The 21528-nt window shown below is 42.4% G+C and overlaps 3 protein-coding genes across 8 annotated transcripts; 1 reads left to right on the forward strand and 2 right to left on the reverse strand.

Moving 5' to 3' along the window:
• Positions 1 to 916: 916 nt before the first annotated feature.
• Positions 917 to 12591, reverse strand: gpbp1l1 (GC-rich promoter binding protein 1-like 1). Of its 4 annotated transcripts, none has more exons than XM_063462302.1 (12): positions 12508 to 12591; positions 9035 to 10348; positions 8547 to 8661; positions 6263 to 6392; positions 3767 to 4095; positions 3469 to 3544; positions 3165 to 3361; positions 2847 to 2990; positions 2471 to 2626; positions 1871 to 1995; positions 1685 to 1787; positions 917 to 1593 (listed from the first exon to the last, which is right to left on the reverse strand). In XM_063462302.1, the coding sequence occupies exons 3-12, from the start codon at positions 8604 to 8606 to the stop codon at positions 1423 to 1425; spliced, it is 1491 nt and encodes a 496-aa protein (XP_063318372.1). In that variant the 5' UTR covers positions 8607 to 8661; positions 9035 to 10348; positions 12508 to 12591; the 3' UTR covers positions 917 to 1422. The 4 variants fall into 4 exon arrangements, with proteins under 4 accessions (XP_063318372.1, XP_063318371.1, XP_063318370.1 ...); XM_063462301.1 differs by having other exon boundaries at positions 12414 to 12520; XM_063462300.1 differs by lacking the exon at positions 12508 to 12591 and adding an exon at positions 12344 to 12363.
• A 280-nt stretch (positions 12592 to 12871) lies between these two features.
• On the forward strand, positions 12872 to 15781 carry LOC134616904 (transmembrane protein 69-like). Its single transcript, XM_063461972.1, has 2 exons — positions 12872 to 13212; positions 13321 to 15781. The coding sequence occupies exons 1-2, from the start codon at positions 13174 to 13176 to the stop codon at positions 14023 to 14025; spliced, it is 744 nt and encodes a 247-aa protein (XP_063318042.1). The 5' UTR covers positions 12872 to 13173; the 3' UTR covers positions 14026 to 15781.
• Positions 15782 to 15816: 35 nt separating this feature from the next.
• ipp (intracisternal A particle-promoted polypeptide) lies at positions 15817 to 21028 on the reverse strand. 3 transcript variants are annotated; one of them, XM_065469590.1, is made up of 10 exons: positions 20939 to 21028; positions 20144 to 20557; positions 19223 to 19434; positions 18829 to 19048; positions 18545 to 18700; positions 18259 to 18426; positions 18021 to 18158; positions 17427 to 17549; positions 17001 to 17221; positions 15817 to 16919 (listed from the first exon to the last, which is right to left on the reverse strand). In XM_065469590.1, the coding sequence occupies exons 2-10, from the start codon at positions 20484 to 20486 to the stop codon at positions 16695 to 16697; spliced, it is 1806 nt and encodes a 601-aa protein (XP_065325662.1). In that variant the 5' UTR covers positions 20487 to 20557; positions 20939 to 21028; the 3' UTR covers positions 15817 to 16694. The 3 variants fall into 3 exon arrangements, with proteins under 3 accessions (XP_065325662.1, XP_063318900.1, XP_063318899.1); XM_063462830.1 differs by having other exon boundaries at positions 17001 to 17260; XM_063462829.1 differs by lacking the exon at positions 20939 to 21028 and adding an exon at positions 20764 to 20928 and having other exon boundaries at positions 17001 to 17260.
• Positions 21029 to 21528: the final 500 nt, after the last annotated feature.

The following is a 21528-nucleotide window of genomic DNA, read 5'->3' on the forward strand; positions in this document are numbered from 1 at the left end:
GCTAATTATAGTAATAGCAATAATCACTATGGCTAATTAAAATGCCTGGGCCTTTTATCGTGCACGCTGGCTCACTGGGACACTGAAATGTGAATGGAAATATGAAGCCATTCTCAGTGTTATATAACCGTGGTGCTTTCCCTGCTAACAAAACTGAAAGCACTGAAGAAAATAAAAGCTCAAACTGAAGTGTCAAAGACATGTAGGATTTAAAAATATATATTAGTTTTAAAGGCCAACAAAATCTCAACATGTTATCAGCAACGTTTTAGAAATCATGATGATTAAAGCTGCAGAAGAGAGAAATCTAGAAAAACTTGTAGAAAAATAAACATCCCTCCTCCTGCAGCTTCCCCCGCTCTCTATTCTAATCCCATCTATGTGGGCTGAAAAAACACAATACTTTAAATTTAAATACTGCATTATCCCACCACTTCTTACTTCCTGTGAGAACTTTTTTTTTTCACGACTCACCGGATCTCTGCCACAAGCCTGTGAATCTCCCGACATGAACTTAAACCCAGCCCAGAGGATGTGCAGGAATCTCGCTCCCTCTCAGACTGAATTTACATCTGCTGCAAGGTTATTAATGTTTTTGTTCCAGATGTAGCCACAGACCTGCTGCCTACCCTCACAATGTGGGTCACAAAAACAAGCCTGCTTACACATTTCATCCCAAAATTAAAGCACAGCCTCTCAAAGCATCGCATATGTGGGAAACTGGAACTTTTCTATAACAAAAATGTTTCAGTGTTGCATTTACTGATGTTGCCGGGCTGATCTACAGCTGTTGTTTTTGCTACTCTGTCCTTCAAGAAACAACAATTGTCCTACAGGAAATACTGGCATCGTTTGGACTCCATCTACAAATAGTCACATGATGTGTGGACTTAAAAACACCACAGTAGCCAGATTCATATTGAAACATATCAGCTTGTCAGGAACCAATTTTTATTAATATCATTAATAATGTGTCATCAGCATCATCAATGAAATGAGTTAGTCTGTTTAAAGCAGAATCAAGTGTGCATTCATTGCCCTTCTTTTCTTGATGAACACTTCAGTTCCACAAAGCGAGGAAGAAAAAGGAAGGGGGGGAGACGGAGGGTTTGTGGGTGTGTGTGTGTGTGTGTGGGGAAAATCGGTCAAAAGAGGGCAGGGACTGCAGTGAAGGAGGAAACGCAGGGAAAACGACGTCTGGCAGAGCAGGAATCTCCCCCTTCACTGGGATATGATTGGTTTTTCCCTTGTGCAAGAACAACAAAAACAAAAAAACAAAATCAAAAAAGAAAGATCTTCAGAATGGTGCTCTAAAAACAAAGATGACAGAGGAAGAGGGGAATTGCTTGCTGGGATGTGGTGTTGGCTGTTGTTGTGTTGTTGGTATTTTTTTTCTTCTTCTTTTTGTTCCATAAAGCCACGTTAGGATTTGATGCAGTCGTCGTCATCAGAGGTCTGGCTGCTGCTACTGGTTTCGGACTCGGAGCCCTCCTCGACGTGTGCCTCCGCCACACTCCTCCAGGGGGTGAAGTGGAGGGTCACACCCCGTGTCCTCGGGAGAACCCCATTCCTTTGAATGCCGTTCCTCTTCAGCTAGTCAAAACACAATCACGTCGTTTAATGTGTGAGACAGACTGAGTTGAGCTAGACGTAAGCAGAGTCAGCGTTTCCTCTGAGAGCTCACCTGTTCAGTTTTAGTCTGGAACTCTCTCAGCTCGTCCTCTGTCAGAGGCAGGAAGTTGTCATCATTTTCTGGGTACTCCTGCCAGCCCATGGCCTTCAGCAACCTAGATAAGCATAGTAATTTTCTGCTTAGCTGTCTGTGTGTTTTGGCCTGTGTGTATATATAAGGCTGTTAGCAGTGTCCTACCTGTGCTCTGCCTCCAGGGAGCTGGACAGGTGTTCGGTGTCTGAGTCACTCAGAGAGTAAGACAGACCATTCTCATGACAGCCTTCCTCGCTGTAGGCTTTGGGCTCTGGGGTGCTGCTTTCACCCTGCAAGAATTATTTTTAAGTTTAGCCCCAGCTGCCCTTTATGTGCTGACAAAAAGCTCTTATCCAGGACCATAACACTGCATTTCACACATGACTTCTACGTGCAGAGAATGCAGAGACCATGATCGTGTTCCACATTCAGCAGCACATTCTCTTAAAGTGTATCTATTATGCTAGTCTCTAGCTCTACATTTTGATTGAGGTTTTAAATGATCTACAGTGAGGACCTGTGCAGGTCCCCCTTCCCTAATAATCCCTTCATGTGATTGGCTGCCCATTGCCTGGCTTCTATAAACAACCCACGAGCTGTGAGGCACACTTCCTCGTATAAGGAACCATGACCATATACGGAATTTCATGCAGCTTGACACAAGCACAGAAGAGACGTAAAACGCTGAAGCAGTGTGATGAATTTTGCTCTGGCCCTTTTAATACTTTGGGGGGAAAAAAACTAAATATCCAAACTGCTGCCTACCTCTCCTGATGTTCCTGGGCTGCTGCTTGTTGTCAGCTCTCCAGTACCCTCGTCCTTCAGAGTTCTCAGGAACTCGCTCTTACGGTCTGGACCGCGACGCATCAACTTCAGCCGTGACGGAGCAATATCTATGGGAGGAGTCGTGCTTGAAGGGTGCTGCAGGTGTGAGCCGCAAATAGTCATGAAGTGACAGAAAAGGAGAAATAAAAGTTAATATTATTCTTTTTGTCACCTGAGACATCAGTGCAAGAGATCTAAACTATCTGCTCAACTGATTTCAAAGCATGGCAACAATGACACATCTGTAGTAACAGCAAAGCAAGACCTTCACAAAATTGCTTGCTTTTCATTGGGGTTGCTTCATCCTTCTTCTCACCTCTTTTGTAGTATTGTGCTGTGGTGCACTGACTGGGGTGCTGGGTTTGGCTGCAGAGACGGGGCTGGTGAAGACTGAATCTCGGCCTGGCATGTGAAGACCAGACTTTGGGATCTCTCTACCACTGGATTTCCACTGGGTGCTCTGGAAAAGAGGACATGAGAGTGTTTAAAAACTCTTTTACTGCAGGCTACCATGCACGCTGGCCAGTGCACCGGTGTTATCTCTATTATGCACATTTGCTTGATAAGCAAATCTTCTCTCGGAAATGGAATCAAGCAAGCCGTTAATTAACTCAAAACATCTCAGCAGTCATACTTTGGTAGGGGCCACAGCCGGCTTTGGGACCAGGTTCTTGTAGACGCTGGAGCCTGTGATGGGAGCTTTGCTGCCGTTGGTTGGCAGGGCACCAGCAGTGGCAAACCCTGCAGAGAAGGCTGTGCTGGGATCCTCCTTGGAAATTTTTTTGATAACCAGCATTTTGGACACCATCTGTTTGCCACTTGGTGGATTTTCTGGAAAATAATCAAGACTATCAAATTAAATCTTAGAGATGATGGTGCAAGGGAAAAAATCTTTTGTCTTTTTGAGCACAGAAATTGAGTCAGGGCGAAAAGCTTACCCCATACTCCAGCGTGGGGAGCGACTGCTCGTGTCTGAGCCCCAGGCTTTCCAGTTGTTTCAGGGTTGAGCGAAGGCTAAAAATACAAATAAAGAGGTGCCTACATTAAATATGTCATCTTTCAAATTTTGTAATTACAAGTTATGTTTAAAGGCAATAATCTGAGTACAGACTGTGAGGCATAACACTCATAAATCCTCTTCTGCTTCTATTACAAGGCAAATATTGAAAAGGAGAAAATGGTTCCAGTAGTTATCCCACTGTAGTGTAACAGGAAAAACGGGGGTCAACTACTCACAAAGTCCTCCTCCACAAACTTCAGCTTGTCGTCCTTGCTGTCCTTGCGTTCCTCGTTGGGGAATTTGTCCGGGTACGAGGTGCCCTTGCGGGGATGGAAGTTACCATTGCGCTGCCGGTGCCCCCCCTGCCTGTCCCTGTCGCCTCCTCCCCGTTTGGGGTGGCGTCCCTGGTGGTGGTGGCTGTCCTGGGAACCCCGCGGAGCTCCATGCCAGCTGGGCGTTTCCTTCCAACATGAGGCCCCTGCCAGCCCACCGTGCCCTCCTTTAGCCACCCCCGAGTCCACTGAGTCATGTCTCAGAAGCAGAGAGGGCTGCTGCCATCCATCACCTCCAGAGAGAGCACACATACAGTGGAAATAATGACTGTCTGACAAGCAATACCAATGAAATGTGACTTTGACAGCAAGGGTTTCCTCACAACCTTCACAAATAACATCTGAATGCCTTGAATCTTTAACAGTGTTTCTCTGTGACAGTAATAACCTCTGATGACTCACACTGTGTGCATGTATTTGGTATAAGCAGAGAGGGACGACAAAGAAGAAACGCAGAAACTTTTTACTGGGTGAAGAAATGATTTACCCAGGAAAACAACATCACAGAAAACTGAGCTGAAACAGCTGAATAGGAATGTGAGACTCCACACCATCACTGAGATTCACAGAGAAGGTGAACCATCATTATAAAACTGGCATCACACCACATTTATTCTTAGTTCACACAAACGACTGGATGACAGCAGTAAGAGGGGACTGTACAAAAACAGATTTGCAGGGTGGAGGACACCAAATAACAGCCATATTCTACAGAGAAAGCAGAGAGGTGTGTGTGCGTGCGTGCGAAGGACGATACGACACCAACACCACCCATTTACAGCACTGTTATGACACCACTGCCTTCAACACTATAATCCAAGCACATCATATCATTATCCAAGATGGAGACCCAAACTGGATGCTCTTACATCAGAAGTTTATTTCCTGCTTAGATCTTCAGCTACACAAAATGCAAGACTCCAACTCTAGATCTTAAAAACTGTAACAAAAGAATCTAATTCATCTTACTTTGAGTCTCCATACAACCCTATCTGTCTATCACTGAGAACAGAAAACAAGTAGTCAACGTCACTATCTTTATAATCCCACCTTAGCAGTTTTGAATACAAAAAACCCCCAAAAAACAATGTAGGTGGCAGCTGACTTAAATCTAAAGATGATTTTAAAGCCTTGACAGACACCTCCACTCCTCCTACGTGGGTGCGTCAGCTTAAGAAGTCTGATTAGACTTCTTCTGCAGGCTGTGCTGACAGGTACAAAGTGCACTTGACTGATATCTCCCCCATTTCCTTATTGGTTGTGTTATACTGTCCTACTCACTCTTTATTCACAGCTAGCCGATTTTTTTTTTTCGTAAGGGAATGTCCAACATGGCTTCATTCAGCTTTCACCTGACTAGATGTGTAAATCAGAGGGATTCAACCAAGACCCAATTCACCTAAAACTGTCCAGACAACAGAAGTTATTACTGCTCATTAGATCATTTTTTTCCATTTAATGACTGACCAGTTAAAAAAAAAACAAACCCAGTGATAAACAGCCTGAGATATTTAAGTTTTCCACATTCATAGAATTCCTTCAGTCTACTATTGTTATGTTGTAAATTAATATTTACAGTTCACAACAGAAAGGCAAAAACTTTCAAATGTACAATATTTGTAACTAAAAATAAACTATACATAATTGTCCAGATCTAAAAATAATTTAAATTTCCACCCATTTTCACTCAGGAATAAAAGAAATTCATTTTTTGTAAAATTTGAGTCATGGCTTTACTGCAAACACTTGGCCACTGGGCAAGATTATACCTTTTAATGAGCCAGTACTGGCCCCCAGGCTTCATGTTTGACACTCCTGAGATTAATATGTACTGTAACTTATTTTAAAAAAAAAAACAAAAACCTACAACAGTAACACAGTGTATAAAGACCCAGAGGTTGTGTTTTAGCTACAGCTACACAAGATTGTAAGTGAGCTGTTTATACAGTGTGGCAATGCATTTATAATTGGAACAATGTGATATCTGAAAAAGGTATGACTATGTCATGCATTTTTCTCTCTTCAAAGCCATTCCTGAAAGAAAATACATCATATCTGTACAGTACAATATCCTGTTGTTATACTGTTCATTTTTTAAGGGTTTGTATTGTATAACAAACTGCAGAGGACCAGATCAGCCTGGAATCTGATGTGTGCAGAAATGGGAGAAGCATGCGTCCCAGTACATTTGCATAAAGTCAGAGGGAAAGCAGAGGAGGAACACAGCAGAGAGTACTCAGGTTAAAATGTGCTGCATGATATGAAAGGCTTTAAACCACCTCTCTGCAACCTTTTTATTCTTACTGAGAAGTTTAAATACAAAAATGAATAGTAGGCTCCATTCACACTTCCCCTCATGCAGTAAAGCCCCCAGATAATAACAACAGGTTGAACTGTTACCTGTCGGAGCACGCAGGGAGCCATTGTTGAAAAAACCATCAGAAGAGTTGTGGCGGCGGCGGCTCACAGCAGTTCTGGCATCTTTGTGGGGTGGGAGATCACCTTGTTTCTCAAGGTTGGCAGCAGGGGACTGGAGGAGGAGAGAAAGAGAACAGTGTTAATCAAAGCTAACACGTAACAATGCCCAGAGAAAGTGGACAATAACGTAACAGGCCACTGCATAACTGGAACTGAAATTAGAGAATTTTTCACTACATTTTCCTACTTTATTTTTGTCCTGGCGAAGAGACTTAGATTAGCTTAATTCCCATCTGTACTTTTTTTTTTCTCTCCTTCTCCCTCTAACTATGAGTCAATCTATTCTTGAGGAGCGAAAGTGGAGGAAAAAAAAAAAGGAAGACAAAAATGAAACTACATAGAATCGTATAAAGCTTTGTCATAAGAAATGTGCAAATGAGAAAACCTAAAAAAATCCAAGCAAACACTGCACACCCAGCTCTTGGTGGTAAATCCTGAAGGTTTAATAATACTGACTAAAAGCGCTCCTCTTGATACGAATCATATCCTAGTCATCGGCTGAGGTTCAAAGATCAAATCAGATTGTGTTCTTCAAGCTTCATGGAGGGCTTCTCAACTCAGACACACAAAAAGAAGTTAAAAAAATGCAACTTCACCCTGTCTGGCGTATGCTGACTAATCCCTTGACATAAATGACACCGAGGTGAAGTTGTGTGCAAGGTGGATAATAACTGTCTAGTATCTCGATTTCACAGAGACCAATGAGCTTGGCAACAGATTACACTAAGCTCCAATAAACAGCTCAAATATGTAAACTACATGCTGAAGATGCTGCTTGGTTTTTAGACCTGAGAATTAACCAGCTTATAAATGTTATTCAGTCAGCATTGTTTTCTTGTTGGCCACCACCTACTGCCGAATGGATAACATCACAGCTTGGTTCAACAGTCAGTATTCATATCTCAGACCACCTCTTTAATTCAGTGGTTTTGCATGTCCATGACGCTGATACTGTTATCACTGTTACTGCCCCGATACAGGAAAATATTAATTGCGTGGAAGAGGCTCTTACTTGTGCTGTGAAGACACCGAGAGACCACATCACATATTACGTAATGCGAGATATGACACGGGCTACTTCTATTTACACATCTAACATAACTGTTAAACAGCTGACTAGGCATCAATATTGACCTGAAAAAGGGATTTAAAGTGGCCTTATATGCCAGCCAGCAAAATTCAGGGGTAAAAATTTAATCAGCCTACAAAAAAAATGACCACGCAGTCAGGTTGAAGAATAGAGTGGTAATAAAACACATTTGGTCATCACAAATTTCACTCAAGCAGCATGTGCTGCTATCCTGAAGACTTAGAACCAGTCCCTCCAGGAATCTGACTCCTCACCAAGACATTAAACATCAAACGTGGCAAAAGTTTAAAATAAAATGAGATCAGTGAATGTAGAAGCAACACCTGTGAATCAAGAACATAGGTTTCAGAGTTTTCTATTAACTCTTTACTGACTGACTCTGGATTGATGTCAATGACAACAGTCATTCCTCGTGGTCATAATGGTTTTATCATTTCCACATCCACAGGTATGCAACAGTCCTACTGGCTTTGAGTGAACTTATTTTTATCATCAGACAGTGAGTGTGAGGCTCGGCACAGACATCCACTGCTACACTACGCTACAATGCACCAACTACACGTGCACCTTTCGGGCAGACTTCGAGAGGACTTTGAATAAAACTGTCTGAATCTTCAACAGAGCAGAGTCCCCGTTTAATACAGTCATCTTAGGGCCACAGCTCTGGCTATGATCACTGAAGCCCCAAAAACCTATTGTTCTGAACTCAGGTTTGCAAGAGGCAGCCAATCAGGAAAAAAAAAGAGTTGGATTAAAGACAGATTAAAGTTGGATTAAAGATAACATGCTGAAGAAAATTTCTATACATATACATATATAGAGAGGGAAATGTTAGGATAATAGGTCCTCTTTAAAACCTAATGTGGTACTTTTAGTGGTTACTTGAAGTTAAAAAGGTTCTGATGACCCTCTACTGAACCATGTTCTGACTACACTTTCTGTCCCTAAGCGCATTTCATTGCTGAGTGCACACACATGCACTCTCACACTCAGGTGCACAAACACTGTTAAAGGTGTTTGAGCATCAGTGAGGGATACACTTGGAATCTTCGTCTCTCTCTTTCTTTTCTGTTGTGAGCGCATAAAGTACAAACACACACCGATACATACACCTACCTTGGCAGGCTGGGGTGTGGAGAAGTTAAGCCAGGCAGGGACAAAGTCATGCTGCGCCATTTAGGTCCAGTGTTTCCGGTCAGTGGATCGAGGCATCAAACCTCATGGCCAGGATCTACCAAAAGATATATTTTTTTAATTCAGTGTGCAACTGAAAGCACAGAAATACGACTCTCTGATGTAGAATTAAATCCCATTTTTCTTTGATTGCATGTCATCCCTTCCACGTGTTTTGTCTAGCATCAGTTATCTTAAGTTAACTGCTTAAAGTTTTTCCACAAGACAAGCCAAGGAGTCTTATTCTCAGCTGAAAACATGGATGTAAACATCTTGTGCAGAATAATATAGATATTATATTAAATATATAAGTGCTTGGCATGTTTTAATTAAAATAATTAATTAATTCCAATAAAACGAACACACTACACGAGTTAACATCACGCTCATGCATGTTTGTCCTCATCGGCTGGGTGAAACTTTGACATTACCCCAGAGTCTGTGGCTCTGAAGTCCTCTGCCTCCTCTCTCGGTCCGGCTGGGCTCGGTTCCTCCTCAGGCCTGTTGGCACTGATCAGAGTGTGTGCACTGACAGATGGGAGGCAGCACACCAACAACCTCCTCTCCACCTCCGCCAGGACAGCGCAGCCCCTTTCCCCAGAGGCAGATCCCTTCGTCCAGGGTGAAGCACTTGGAGATATGTCAAAAAACTGCAGGAACGATCTGGAATGGCAATCCAGAGAACTGGCCAAACAGGAAGCAGTTTTTGAAGCCCAAAGATAGGAGTTTATGCAGAACAGATTTTCTGTCTTGAACCAGAATCCAGTCAGTTCTAATGCCGGTCTTGTGCAATGAATTCAACTGATTCAAGTCCAGGCAACTTTTTTTCTTCTTTTGTCTCCAGATAGATTGAATCCCTCAATTTATTTGAACCATTTGCTCATAATCTCATGGTAAGACTTAAAACCTGATGCTGATTGGCAAAACAAATTGATTGACTAGTGATTTGTCCCAAATGGGAGGAAGAGCCAGGTTATTATTAATATAAAGAAACAGTCTGTGAAAGTCACCTGCACTGAAGCATGGACAGCGGTTTTTGAAGCAGTTCCACTTTGACACCAGGTGCGTGGAGAGAGACAGGTGTTGTCCTGCCACACTGTGTGCCAGTATGTTTTTTGTGTTGACTCGCCTTTTACCGAATCATTTTAAGACCTACTCAAACACATTCAGAAAAGAAAAATTAATTGAGAGACAGTCTTTTATTGGCAATGGAGATCACTGCAAACCACTGCTCACCTCATTAAAGTGGTGAAAAGACTGTCTTCGTTTGGAGAAAATAACTCTCAAAGGTTCAAAGTCACATGACAATGAAGCCAGTGAAGCCCTACGTTACATTGCCGACATAATAAGTTCTCGTTAGTGAAACGGTGAAGATGTTGGATGGTACATCATAATGCTGTTTCTAGCATTATATATTTTACTCCCATCAAATTATTTCAGGTTTTGACTGTAGCAGGAACAGTGTGGACCTCTGGTTTCATAGATATGCAAAATCAAAATTCAAAAGTTGAGATGGCTTTAGCAACAGCCAAACACATCCAAAAAGAAATCCTCAAGTGAGCTTGATCAACTACTCTTTATCCTCAGGAGAAAAAAGTGAAAGTTGAAAAGCCGCAAGCATCCAAAAAATTGTCAAGTAGGTCTTTCCTTTCCTTCTTGAAAGTGCTTTTTCCCCCTCACACAGGAAGTTTCAGTGCGGTTTTCAGGTTTTCTTGCTTTATGGTTCACGGGTATTTGCACAGGACCTGCAATAAATTTTAGAAGAAAAAAAAAAAAGAGGTTTGCCTTAAAGGTCTGGGGGTCAAAAACACACAAAATACTTAAGAGTTACTTGCCAAATTAACTACACCTTTCACAAAGTGGACCTAGCATGCTTTTCATTGCTACAATAGCAGATGTTCATATTAAACTTGGCAAACGTTTCAAATAATGAGATCAGGCTGATCATGCTTTCATAGACGGGTTTTATCCCATAACAAGGCCATCTCAGGCACACAGCCACACAGTTCTTCTGGCTGTCGGGACAAAAGCCTCATCCATCTGCTGTTCAAACCCTTTGTTTGCAAGGTGAAGAAAATCAGAGATACGCCGGTTTAAAGGAAGGTGATATTAAAAGGGAGAGCAGTTTCACACAAAGGATGACCCGAGGGTTTCACCGAGGCTCAGTGTAGGTCATACAAGTTTTATTTTGATTGTGAATCATGCAAAGCATCTTTGGAAGAGTCCAGGAATAAAAAGTATGGATGTGGAAACAAACATAATAGGTCCAAATTACCTAACAATACAGATTAATATAAGAACCCAGCAGTACATATAACTTTATGAACTTTTGTTCAGCTTGTGTTCAAACTGTTTTTTAAACGGTGCACTGTAGAAGTTAATTATTTCAGATGCTAAAATTTTAACTGTAAAACTGGGGTGATCAAATCATTAGAAAACACAGAGCAATAGGTCAATAGTGCTGCAAAGTACTACGCCCAAAATAACTATAAGATTGTTTTTCTTCTAAGGCTGCTGCATTAATAAACTTCCCAGACAGAGTAGCTAAACGTAAACGATATTGTATGTCTAGAGCTGCATTACTGCAAACAGCTTAAGTTTGTGTCAGCTATTATCACACTATGAAAAACATTCCGCCCTCACTGATAAACTCCCAAATAACTTCAAATTCAAGAGAAATCAGCTCCAGAAAAAAGGACGCTTCTGACACTCAAAGACGTTTTGAGAGATGCAAGAGAGGGGAAAAAAAATCAATCAGGACTCAGATCTCAGATCCCTTTCAGGCTGAAAGCTGGCTCTTTTAAAAACAGTGTCGGCTTTTTTTAAGTGAAATATTTATACCAGTATAAAAATAACATGCACGCTATCTTCCTGTGCGCATTACCGCAGACTGCTGCGAATCTTAATGGGCCCAATAGTGTCTGTAAACACGGCACGAAACTGAGGTGACAATCCCAAATACCCTGTTCATACATGCACGAAGGCATGGCTCAAAACCCAAACAACAAACAAAAACCCTACAATATATATACACCCTTATTTCACTGATTCGGGCTTGATAGCGTGCTCCCACTAAACTATTACGTAACAGTTCAACATCAATGAATTTACCACAGGCACGAGGTACAATGTGCAGCGCACACACTTCCTTCACTGTGAAACAACACTCCAATGAATGGCGGCGGCAAAAACACATCTACCTTTGGAAAACACCCTGCATAACGTCTACATGCGCTCAACTCACATGTACACAAACACACAAACAGCAGACCCACTTAACACAGCATACACACACTTCAACTAAATGACTAGCTGAATGTTATGAAGTAAAAAGTAAGTTCATCGAAATAATTAAAGACGCTAAGCGGCCAACAAGTACCACACACAACAGCGCTGTCAGATCTGTCCTAACTCCACTGCTAGCTGACTCTGCCGAGATAACTCAGGTTAACGTTAGCATAGGAATTGTTAGCTAATAGCTAGCGCTATCTAGCCTGTTGGGAAGCCCGAGAAAATTGGTTGGTATTTGAAAGGAATTAGCAAGGCTAGAGGGCTTAGTCCAGTAAACACGGATTTAATACGCCTGCGGTAACCAGAACTGTCTATTTAAGCAGTTGTCACGGACATACAATAGAGGTAAACAGACCTTGCTTCGTTGGAACAACACAGTTTCAAAATGGCTACCTTAGCAGCGGCAGCACACATTCATTAGCTTGCTAAGTGCTAGCGAGCTAACTTACAGTCTTTCCTACGATACCTTCCAATAAACATGATAGTCGTAGATATAGGTTGATTCAAATATACACTCACTCTGCAGAGACCAGTGACACTGCACTTTTTTGCAAATATAAACTGCTTTAATCGCAGGACTATCGATGTTTGTTTGGGTTTTCGGTGCTCTTACCACTGGCGCTGGCACAGGGGGGATTCGAACAGCCTCAACTGTGCTCCATTCACGATCTGTCGTGATTATGCCACTCACTGGGAGTCTAACGAGTTTTTCATCTCAGCAGGCTAAACAGTGTGGCTTCGATGTAATTGTTATAAACTCCGATAAATAAAATATACAAATGTCTAAAGATGCAACATTATGTTTCTTTGTTATTTTTCTAAATATTCAAAGAAAACGGCGATAATAGTAAACAATGTGGGATTTTGCAACCTTGAACGCAACATAATACCTCCCCGCCAAGGACAGCCAATCCAGTCGATATCAGAGTCAGTCTGGTTCCGCTAAAAATATTAAGAGACAGGCATTTAATCGAGCACCGATAGCCTGACGGCAAGCAAACGACCTCTACTTTAGCATATGAAATATTAACTTTCTCACAATTTGTTATATGTTTTTGTGTTTTCGGTGGCTACTGAAAACCGTTCTATGACTAACATTTATAGGATAACGTTTAGGTAACTGTAAATCCTGTGGTTTATAGGCTGTTACATTAGGACAGCCTTGTATTACATCAGGTTGAGGTTAATGCTAGCTGCACCAACGTTAGCTCAGGGTGTTTCGTTACTGAAACTTCAGATTGCATGTGCTGTGTAAGTGTGATTCTTTTTCACGCTGAATATGATTAACTTCGTCTCTGGAAGACGTATTTTTTCTGGGGTAAGAATAGTAAAAGTTTTCATTTGATAAATGTATCATGCCTACTAACGAATGCAATAATTCTCTAGGTGCCAGGAGAATATTAATGATGTTCTGTGATTGTTTCAGGTTCCAGTATGGAGATGTCTTCAGCAAATAAACAGAGTACCAAACTACAGCACAAAAACTGTGCTGCTTCACACTCGAGCCTCCTCTGTCTTTATGTCATTCAGACCATCTACCACCAGCAGACTGTTGAACATCAAACCTGTGAGCTGGCACACATCACATCTCTGCCACGAGGATTCAAGAGGCAAATCAGAGAGAAGTGACAGCAAAGAGGGTTTCAGTTTAAGAGCCCTCGCCAAGGCTCCCAAACCAGCTCTGTACCTGGGATTTTCTGGTCTCATCCCCTTTATCTCTGCCCCTTTTCTCATGGCTGCCACACAATCTTTCCACCCTGAAGTGGCTTATGCTCAAGTGGTGTACGGAGCTTCTATAGTGTCGTTCCTGGGAGGTGCCCGTTGGGGGTTTGCCATCCCAGCTGGTAGTCCCGCACAGCCAGACTGGATGAATTTGGGTAACAGTGTGGTGCCGTCGCTTCTGGCCTGGCTGGCGTTGCTCTGCAGGGACAACATAGCTGAAGGAGCTCTAGTTGTTGTAATGGGACTGGGCCTGTCACTGCATTACGACCTGACTCTTCTGCCTGGCTACCCTGCCTGGTTCAAAGCCATGCGAACTGTTCTCACTCTGGTTGCCACCTTTTCTCTGGTTGCCACGTTGGTGCTTAAAAAGCTCTGTCCAGACAAGAAGTTCATAGAGACTAAGAAGTGATTTTAAGAGGATAGTTTGTCTCTTTAACTGCATGAACATAAGAATGGAAAACATCAGGTGAACGTCTGCAGACAGTCGTTGTGGTGCTACCGTTGAATGAGCCAGTTTTGCTCTTATGTAAATAATACATAATAATTTGAAAATAAATAGCAGTTGTTTCCTGGGTTGCAAAATATCTGGTGAAATTCCCATCTCATGAGGAGTTAAATACCTAAATATAGCAAAGAACAAACAATGGGCTTAAGAATTCCTTTAACACATGCAGAATCATGCTCTTTGCTGCACTAAACACAGGGAAAAATACTCTTCTGGAACATGTGTTTAAACAGATTATTTAAACATCTCTTTTTTTATGTGAAAAGTTGAGATAATAAAAATCGAGCTTCAGGCAGCTTTTAGTCAAAACAGCTGTAGAAATTTGTGTGCTTTTGTTTATAGGAGTTCTAACCTGCTGCCTCGGCTGTGTTAAACATTAATTATTTATTGGATTGTTGTTAATTTTAGCTGCTTCTCACCGGTCAGTCACATAAAGGTGTTCATTCTTCTTCTTCTTCACAAACTTTAAGGTCACCAGCTACTTTATTAGGTACACCTGTTCTTTAATGTAAATATATAATTAGCCAATCACATGGCAGCAATTAATTTAGGCCCGTGAAGTTCAAACTGAGCATCAGAATGGGGAAGAAAGGTGAACGTAGCATGGTTGTTAGTGCCAGACGGACTGATATGAGTAACCGCCAAGGTATCGAGATGAGTGTCTCTGAACGCAGAGCATGTCAAACATTGAAGCAGATGCGTTACAAGAGAAGAAGACCACACTGGGTGTCACTCCTGTCAGCTGAAAACAGGAAACTGAAGTTCACATTTAGCACAGGCTCACCAAAATTGAACAACAGAAGACTGAACATGGTTCCATCCTGCTTTGTATAAACAGTTTAGGCTCACAGTGGTGGTAGTATAATAAGTGAGAGATATTTTCATGGCACAGTTTGGGCCCTTTAGTACCAGTTGAGCATTTTTTAAGCACCACAGCTTACCTGAGTATTGTCGTTGACCATGTCCATCCCTTTATGAACACAGTGTACCATCTTCTGATGGCTGCTTCCAGGAGGATAATATGTGATGTCACAAAGCTCCTGTCATCTCAAACTAGGTTCTTGAACATGTGTTAGACTGTCTGATGCTATTGTGTGAATGTGACTAAAATCATAGCGGAATGTTTCCAGCAACTTGTTGAATCTATGCCACAAAGAACACAGCATAAGCAAGGTGTGCCTAATAAAGTGGCTGGTGAGTGTATGACAGGTTGACAAGCAGAATCAACCTTGTTCACAAGAAACAACCTGTAACACCTAATTGTTAACAAAGGTAGAAATGGCTGTCCATTAAACAGACACACTGGAGTTTTTATAGCAGAGTTGGAAGTAAGTGAGCCCACATTTACAGTCTCAGTGTTTTGTAAACATCAGCTCCAAATGGATGAGCCACAATCCCAGTGAGACGTCCAGTGTAATTACAGCAAGTGTGACTGCTGTAGTTCGCTTGTTTGCACAATACAGAAGAAAACTTTCCTGCTTCAAACAGCTTTACATCCTTGCAACGAATCTAATAATACTAACATGATCGTTCACAAATGAACACAACACACCTACGTACCATATCGGGGAGTAATGTCCTCCTGCATGCTGGTGTTTGCACAGCACTATCAGAGGGGATTATTACATTTTAACTACACTGAAAAAGAAGGGAATAAGGTTAAAATGAAATAAAGCATACACATAACTGTTTTGTGATGTTTATTAAGTCTGAAAAGCAGCATTATCAGTGTGGTGTAGTATTGTTTTCTGCAAAGGTTTAACTGTGCATGATAGAAAGAAGCTGTGCTGTGGCACCGCTTCGGTCAGCTTGAAAACAAGAGGAAATGTGATACCGTACCGTAAAGATGCTGAACATATTTTTAAGCGATAGGCTGCATACCTCAACATCAGATAGTACAAATCTGAAATGATAAAGCAGTCTTTACTTGCTCGGAATGAAGTGTAAACAGCGATGGAGAGGCACTAGTAGAAACATATGTACATAAATAATCCAGTGGAATGAAAAGGAGCGCTCTGGCATGCTGTTCGAGTCCACAGAAATTTTAAAACTTAATGCAGCCATAGGTTTTATGTGGTTCTACTGTCAACTAGGCTCAAGGGATCGGAGTGGTAATGCACCGACCTCGAAAAAAATTCTTTAAAAGAAACTAAACAGTGCTTCATCACCCGCCAGCAGTTTTCTTAGTGCCCCACGGGACTTTCAAAAAACCCTCTGTGGTTCATCAAAAATAGAACTTCTATTCTATAAAAAATAATCCTCATCACCAAGATAGCCGTGCCTTCAAATATATTGTTCTAACGTTCTGACTGAATTGAAAATAAGGACATAGGAGAGTCATGTAACAGTAAAAAGAACATTTTGCCAGATTTCAGTACTAAATGTGCTTTCATGTTCATATTCATTGATCAATTTAAAAAACAAAAAGGAGACATCCATGTATAAATACTATGACAACATATGAAAGGCCGTTTAAACCAAAACACACTTTTCTGTATGTCTCTTAAGGTGCGGCTTTTCTCCAGTTTATGCTGTGTTTGGTGAATGATTCAGGTGCAGGACATTCCCGTCTGTCAGAGCACAGCCAGCCCGCCGTCGCAGCGGCTGGTGATCATGTTGCCGACCTCGGTCCAGGTGTCCAGGTGAGGGTCGTAGATCTCCACGGAATCCACCGTCACGGGTGCAGAGAAGTCTCTGGTGGTTGCTCTTCCTCCAACCGCATACAGCAGCCCGTTTACTGCCGACACGGATACACCTGCGCGTGCCGTAGACATCGCAGCGACCTCCACCCATTTCTCCTGCGGAGAGACGTTTGCAGACGTGAGGAGAACGTTGGAGCGTCTGTTATAATTTGTAAACAGATTCTTTTGGCTCTTTACCTCCTCTGGGCAGTACTTCTCTACTGTCTCCAAAGCACCCAGAGCCTCGTTCCAGCCGCCCACAGCATATATGCAGTTATTGAGACATGCGACGCCCACGTAGGCCCGTCGAGTGGCCATGACGGGCAGGGCGCTCCATCGACGCGAGATGGGATCATACACCTCTGCTGAGCGCAGCTCCATCCCTTCGTCGCTGATCCCTCCGATCACGTAAATGAAGCCTGGGTAAAAACCATTGCGTTTAGAGCTGACCTCCATAACTGAGGGTTCAGATGGTGACGTGCAAAGAGAAATGCGGACATCGAAAACAGTGTAAGTACTTCTCGCTACATTCTTTCTTCTGCATGACAAATCTGATTAAAGCTTTTACGCCTGATTATACAGATGTGTTTATTTTGTTTAAATGTATTAAAGGGACGGACACACCTTGGAACTCACAACAGCCAAAGTAATAGCGGGGAACAGCCATGCTGCCAATGACCTCCCACTTGTTCTCCTCTGGGTCATATCGCTCCATGGTTTTTCCGATTTCAGAGCCAATCCATCCACCTGCAGAAGAACAGGAAGAACACAACTTCAAGTTTGTGCAGAAGAAAGTGTCACCACTTGTCGGTCATCTCACCACTTATTTGGGCAAATATTTTTGAAGCATTATTTAAATACAATACATTTTTTGTGTTCTACTGAGATTTACAAATCACTGCATGTTGTTTATATTTATATTTTACGCAGCATCCCAGATTGTAAGAAAGCCTTTTCTCACTCTGCATTTGCAGACTGCCACATCTCTCTATTATGTTTGTGAGTGAAATTAAATCAGGCACAGGCCGGTTATGATTTAATTACACTTACTAAGCTATTTCATTGTCCTTTCACAATGTGGTATTGCACAACCTCAACTTCTGCAGCAAGAACTCGTGCATTTAAATTTTCACTTTCAGTGTTTTCTATTGTCTTCTAAGTTCTTAGAATTTCTTTAAACCACTAGGTGGTGTGTTCTAGTTCTAGTGTGACCATTACCGAGTGCATACAGAGCTCCGTGGCAGGGGCAGACACCGACTCCGCAGCGAGGGAAAGTCAGAGACGCCACGGCGGCCCACTGTTTCGTAACTGGGTCGTATCTCTCTGTGCAGTCAAAAATCATCGAGTCTTTTTCCCCTAGTAAGGAAAAGAAAAGACCATTTGTTGTCAGATTTCTACTCATTAAAATTAATTCTCTATTTAAAGCAGAGCAAACTCCCTGCTCTCTCTCCCTCACCTCCCACCACATAGATCATGCCTTCCAGGACTGCGACTCCTAGCCCGCTGCGGGCCTGATGCAGTGACGACACGGTGGTCCAGTACTGGTTGAAGGTGTCAAAGCGTTCCACGCAGCTTAGCGCCCGGCTGTCACTCCAACGGCCGCCCTGCAGCCGAGTGTAGCCTCCTGACATGAGACGAGAAGAAAAGCTCCACCATCAGATCTGCTGCATTGCAAGACTAATTTAAATCTTGGGACCCTTTACTCCACCCCACTTAGATGTAACACAGCAAAGATACTAAACCTATGGCATAGAGGTATTTCCTGGCTTTTCTTCTGGGTCTCATCTTGGCTGGCTGTAGCTGACTGTACATCTTATTTTCTTTGGGGGACTTTGTGACTTCAGTGTATTCCCTCAGCAGAGTCTGCAGTGCCACCCGCAGGCTGAAGTCGGTAATACCTAAAAATGTATGAAAAAAATAAGGCTTTGAATCTCAGGAGTTATTTCAAATTTTCAAACAATGTATTAAACACACGACATTGAAAGTATAAAATGCAACAGGAGAAAGCATGTCAGAAGTTTCCTACCTTCTATGTACTTGAACAGCCTCTGCGGGGAAAGCAGGGGGAAGCGGACTGGTTCCAACACCTCTACCACATGTTTTTTCCTCTTTGCCACGTCTTGGAGAACCCACTCCATGGCTGCTGTAAAAACCTGGTACTCATCCTCGATCCTCAGCTCCTCACTTTTTAAAAGTCTCACCAGCTGCTCTTTTGACAGGCCCCTGAACTCATCAGTGACACACACCTAGAGGGGAAGCGGTCGAGAGGGTCGATTTGTGAACGTTCGACGTGGAAACTATAGAAAGAGTTTAAGTAACATAAATGTTGATGCTGATGGAAATTGATGATACAGTTTCATTAGTTCAAATCCTCAGATTTTAACAGAAAATAAAACAAAGACTTGGTCTTTTGTGTGTACCTCTAGGAAGTGAACATGGATGTAGTTCTCAGTAAACTCCAGCATGTCCATGCAGGCGATCTGCTCCAGGAACTGAAAGATGCCCACACAGTTGGATGGGTCCATGTGACCCTTAAGAAACTCCCCACAGATGGACACCACCTCATTCAGCTGCAGCATGTCGGCTGCCACCATCAGTTCCTGAACATTCTCCACAGTGACGCTGATCACTCCTAAACAGAAAGAGAGCACATTTCCAACCAGGAAAAAAGAGACTGAACAAATAAGTGCTTACATTTACATATCACTGTAAAAAAATCAGTGTTATTAAAGAGCCCTGACAGATGGGTAAAAGCATAAGGAAGGTAAAAATGACATAGAAAACCAAACTGGAAGGCAAATTTAAATGAAATTTAAAGTGTAATATAATAAAAGAGCAATGGAAAAACTGGCATTAAAAAGATAAAAACCCCAAAAGTACCTGTTAGCAGAAATACAATCACCTTTACATTTAAGCCATGACTTTGTACAGCTATCTGTAGATGCAAACTTTCTTGCAAAGGATCAACATTTCTGCTTTGTAACTCAGGGTCATACCCATATGTGTGCTTTACATGTGATCAGTAAAATCTGTCAATGGACAGAAATCAGGATTGTTATGATGCAGTGTGAAGCCTAGCTGCTGGATTCTAAATCAGCTGCTGAAGAGAGATTGATGTTGGAAAGGAGGCAGGTGCGTTAGTCAGGACCAGTGAGAAGATACACACGAATGAGATTTTCCTGGTCTCCCAAATATCTGCTAACAGCCTTAATTAGTTAATTTGCATTTAACAGGTAACACTGCTGTCTTGAAGGGAAAGCATATCTGAGAGATTGGGAATGCTACAAAACAACACAAATATTCAAGAAGTTCAAGACGGGGATATCAGGGCTGATGCAGACCTGTGTATATGAACTCCAGCAATATTTCAAAGACATCAGTGTCCACTCCAAGGATCTGCACTTCCTCTTTGTCTGCCTCCCTCATCCCACCAGCGAACAAGGCAGAGAAGTAGGGGCTACTGGCAGCAAGCACTAGCCGGTGCACCTTGAAGACACGGCCGCCGACTTTAAGCCCCACGTCACAGAAGTCGGAGCGGAGGCGCATCTTGTTCATCTGGGCCAGGATGAGTCTGGCGTAGCGGTCTGAAGCCAGCACAGCTTGCTCTAAACCCTGGGTTGCCATGGCAGCTGCACCAGCATTACGACTGCATCCACTGGACGTCGACACAGAGATGGAGGACATGGCAGCGAAGGTACCTCTGCTTTACCATGGAGGCCAGTATCCTCAATCCTCCTCTCCTGTGAGGCTCGGGCCTGAAAAGCAAAGCACACAAAACCAAAATACAGAGGCTCAGTGCACTGTTGTGTAACCAGCAACTTCTGATTTATCGGCTACCGATGAAAGACAAATAAGAGTAAACCTCCCCTTCTTTGTTGTTCCACAGGAAAACATAACGAAGCATTAAAAAAAATAGTCGCCACTCATCCCACTGCTGTTATATGATCTCTAACACACACACCTGCCGGGCATGTTAGCCGTCTGGCAGCTCGCTAGGGTGCTTGTCAGTGATCACAGTCTGCACGACAGTACCAATACTCGACCAGTCCCTTTCCAGACGGAGAATTACTGACGGAAGTACAAAAAAAAAAATAAAAAAAAATGCAGCGTTTATCTTGCATTTACTGGCGACTCACCCTTAAGTTTGCTGATGAGGATGCAGGCAACTTCCGTCAGCCTGCAGGCTGTCAATACGTTTTTCCTGGACCGACTGCATTGGTCTGAATCTCCAGACGTAACTAATTGATCCACGAGAGGGGAAAAAATTTATTTCTTTTAATTTGCACCACCGATACCGACACGTTTTTATCTTTGAGTCCCTTTAAATTACATAAATATTTTTCTCTGTTATTTTTGTCTAATTGTAATAATTAATTTAAACGTTATTACCAGTTTGCCCCAAATTCAGGTCAGGTTTGTCTTGGCACTCACCGCCAGGTGGCAGTGTTGGCTTTGAAGGAGCGGCATGTCCTTGACAATAGGCCGTAGCAACCTAACGTAAATTATCACAGTATTCCTACATATTTGTCCCCCGGTACAGTGTTATTTTTTAGGCTTTAAGCTCTTTCGTTTGAGCCCACTCTCAGACTCACTGGGCTGTCCAGTTTACTTTATCTTGGGATCAGATTAGTTTAAGTATTATGTTGGAAACCTGTTATTACATACACTCTGGGACTCTGGGCCCTTTAACCGTGTCTGCTGAAAAAAAGTGCATCTGAACTACAGT

The sequence above is a fragment of the Pelmatolapia mariae genome, linkage group LG18 (genome assembly GCF_036321145.2).
Source record: "Pelmatolapia mariae isolate MD_Pm_ZW linkage group LG18, Pm_UMD_F_2, whole genome shotgun sequence".
NCBI lineage: Eukaryota > Metazoa > Chordata > Actinopteri > Cichliformes > Cichlidae > Pelmatolapia > Pelmatolapia mariae.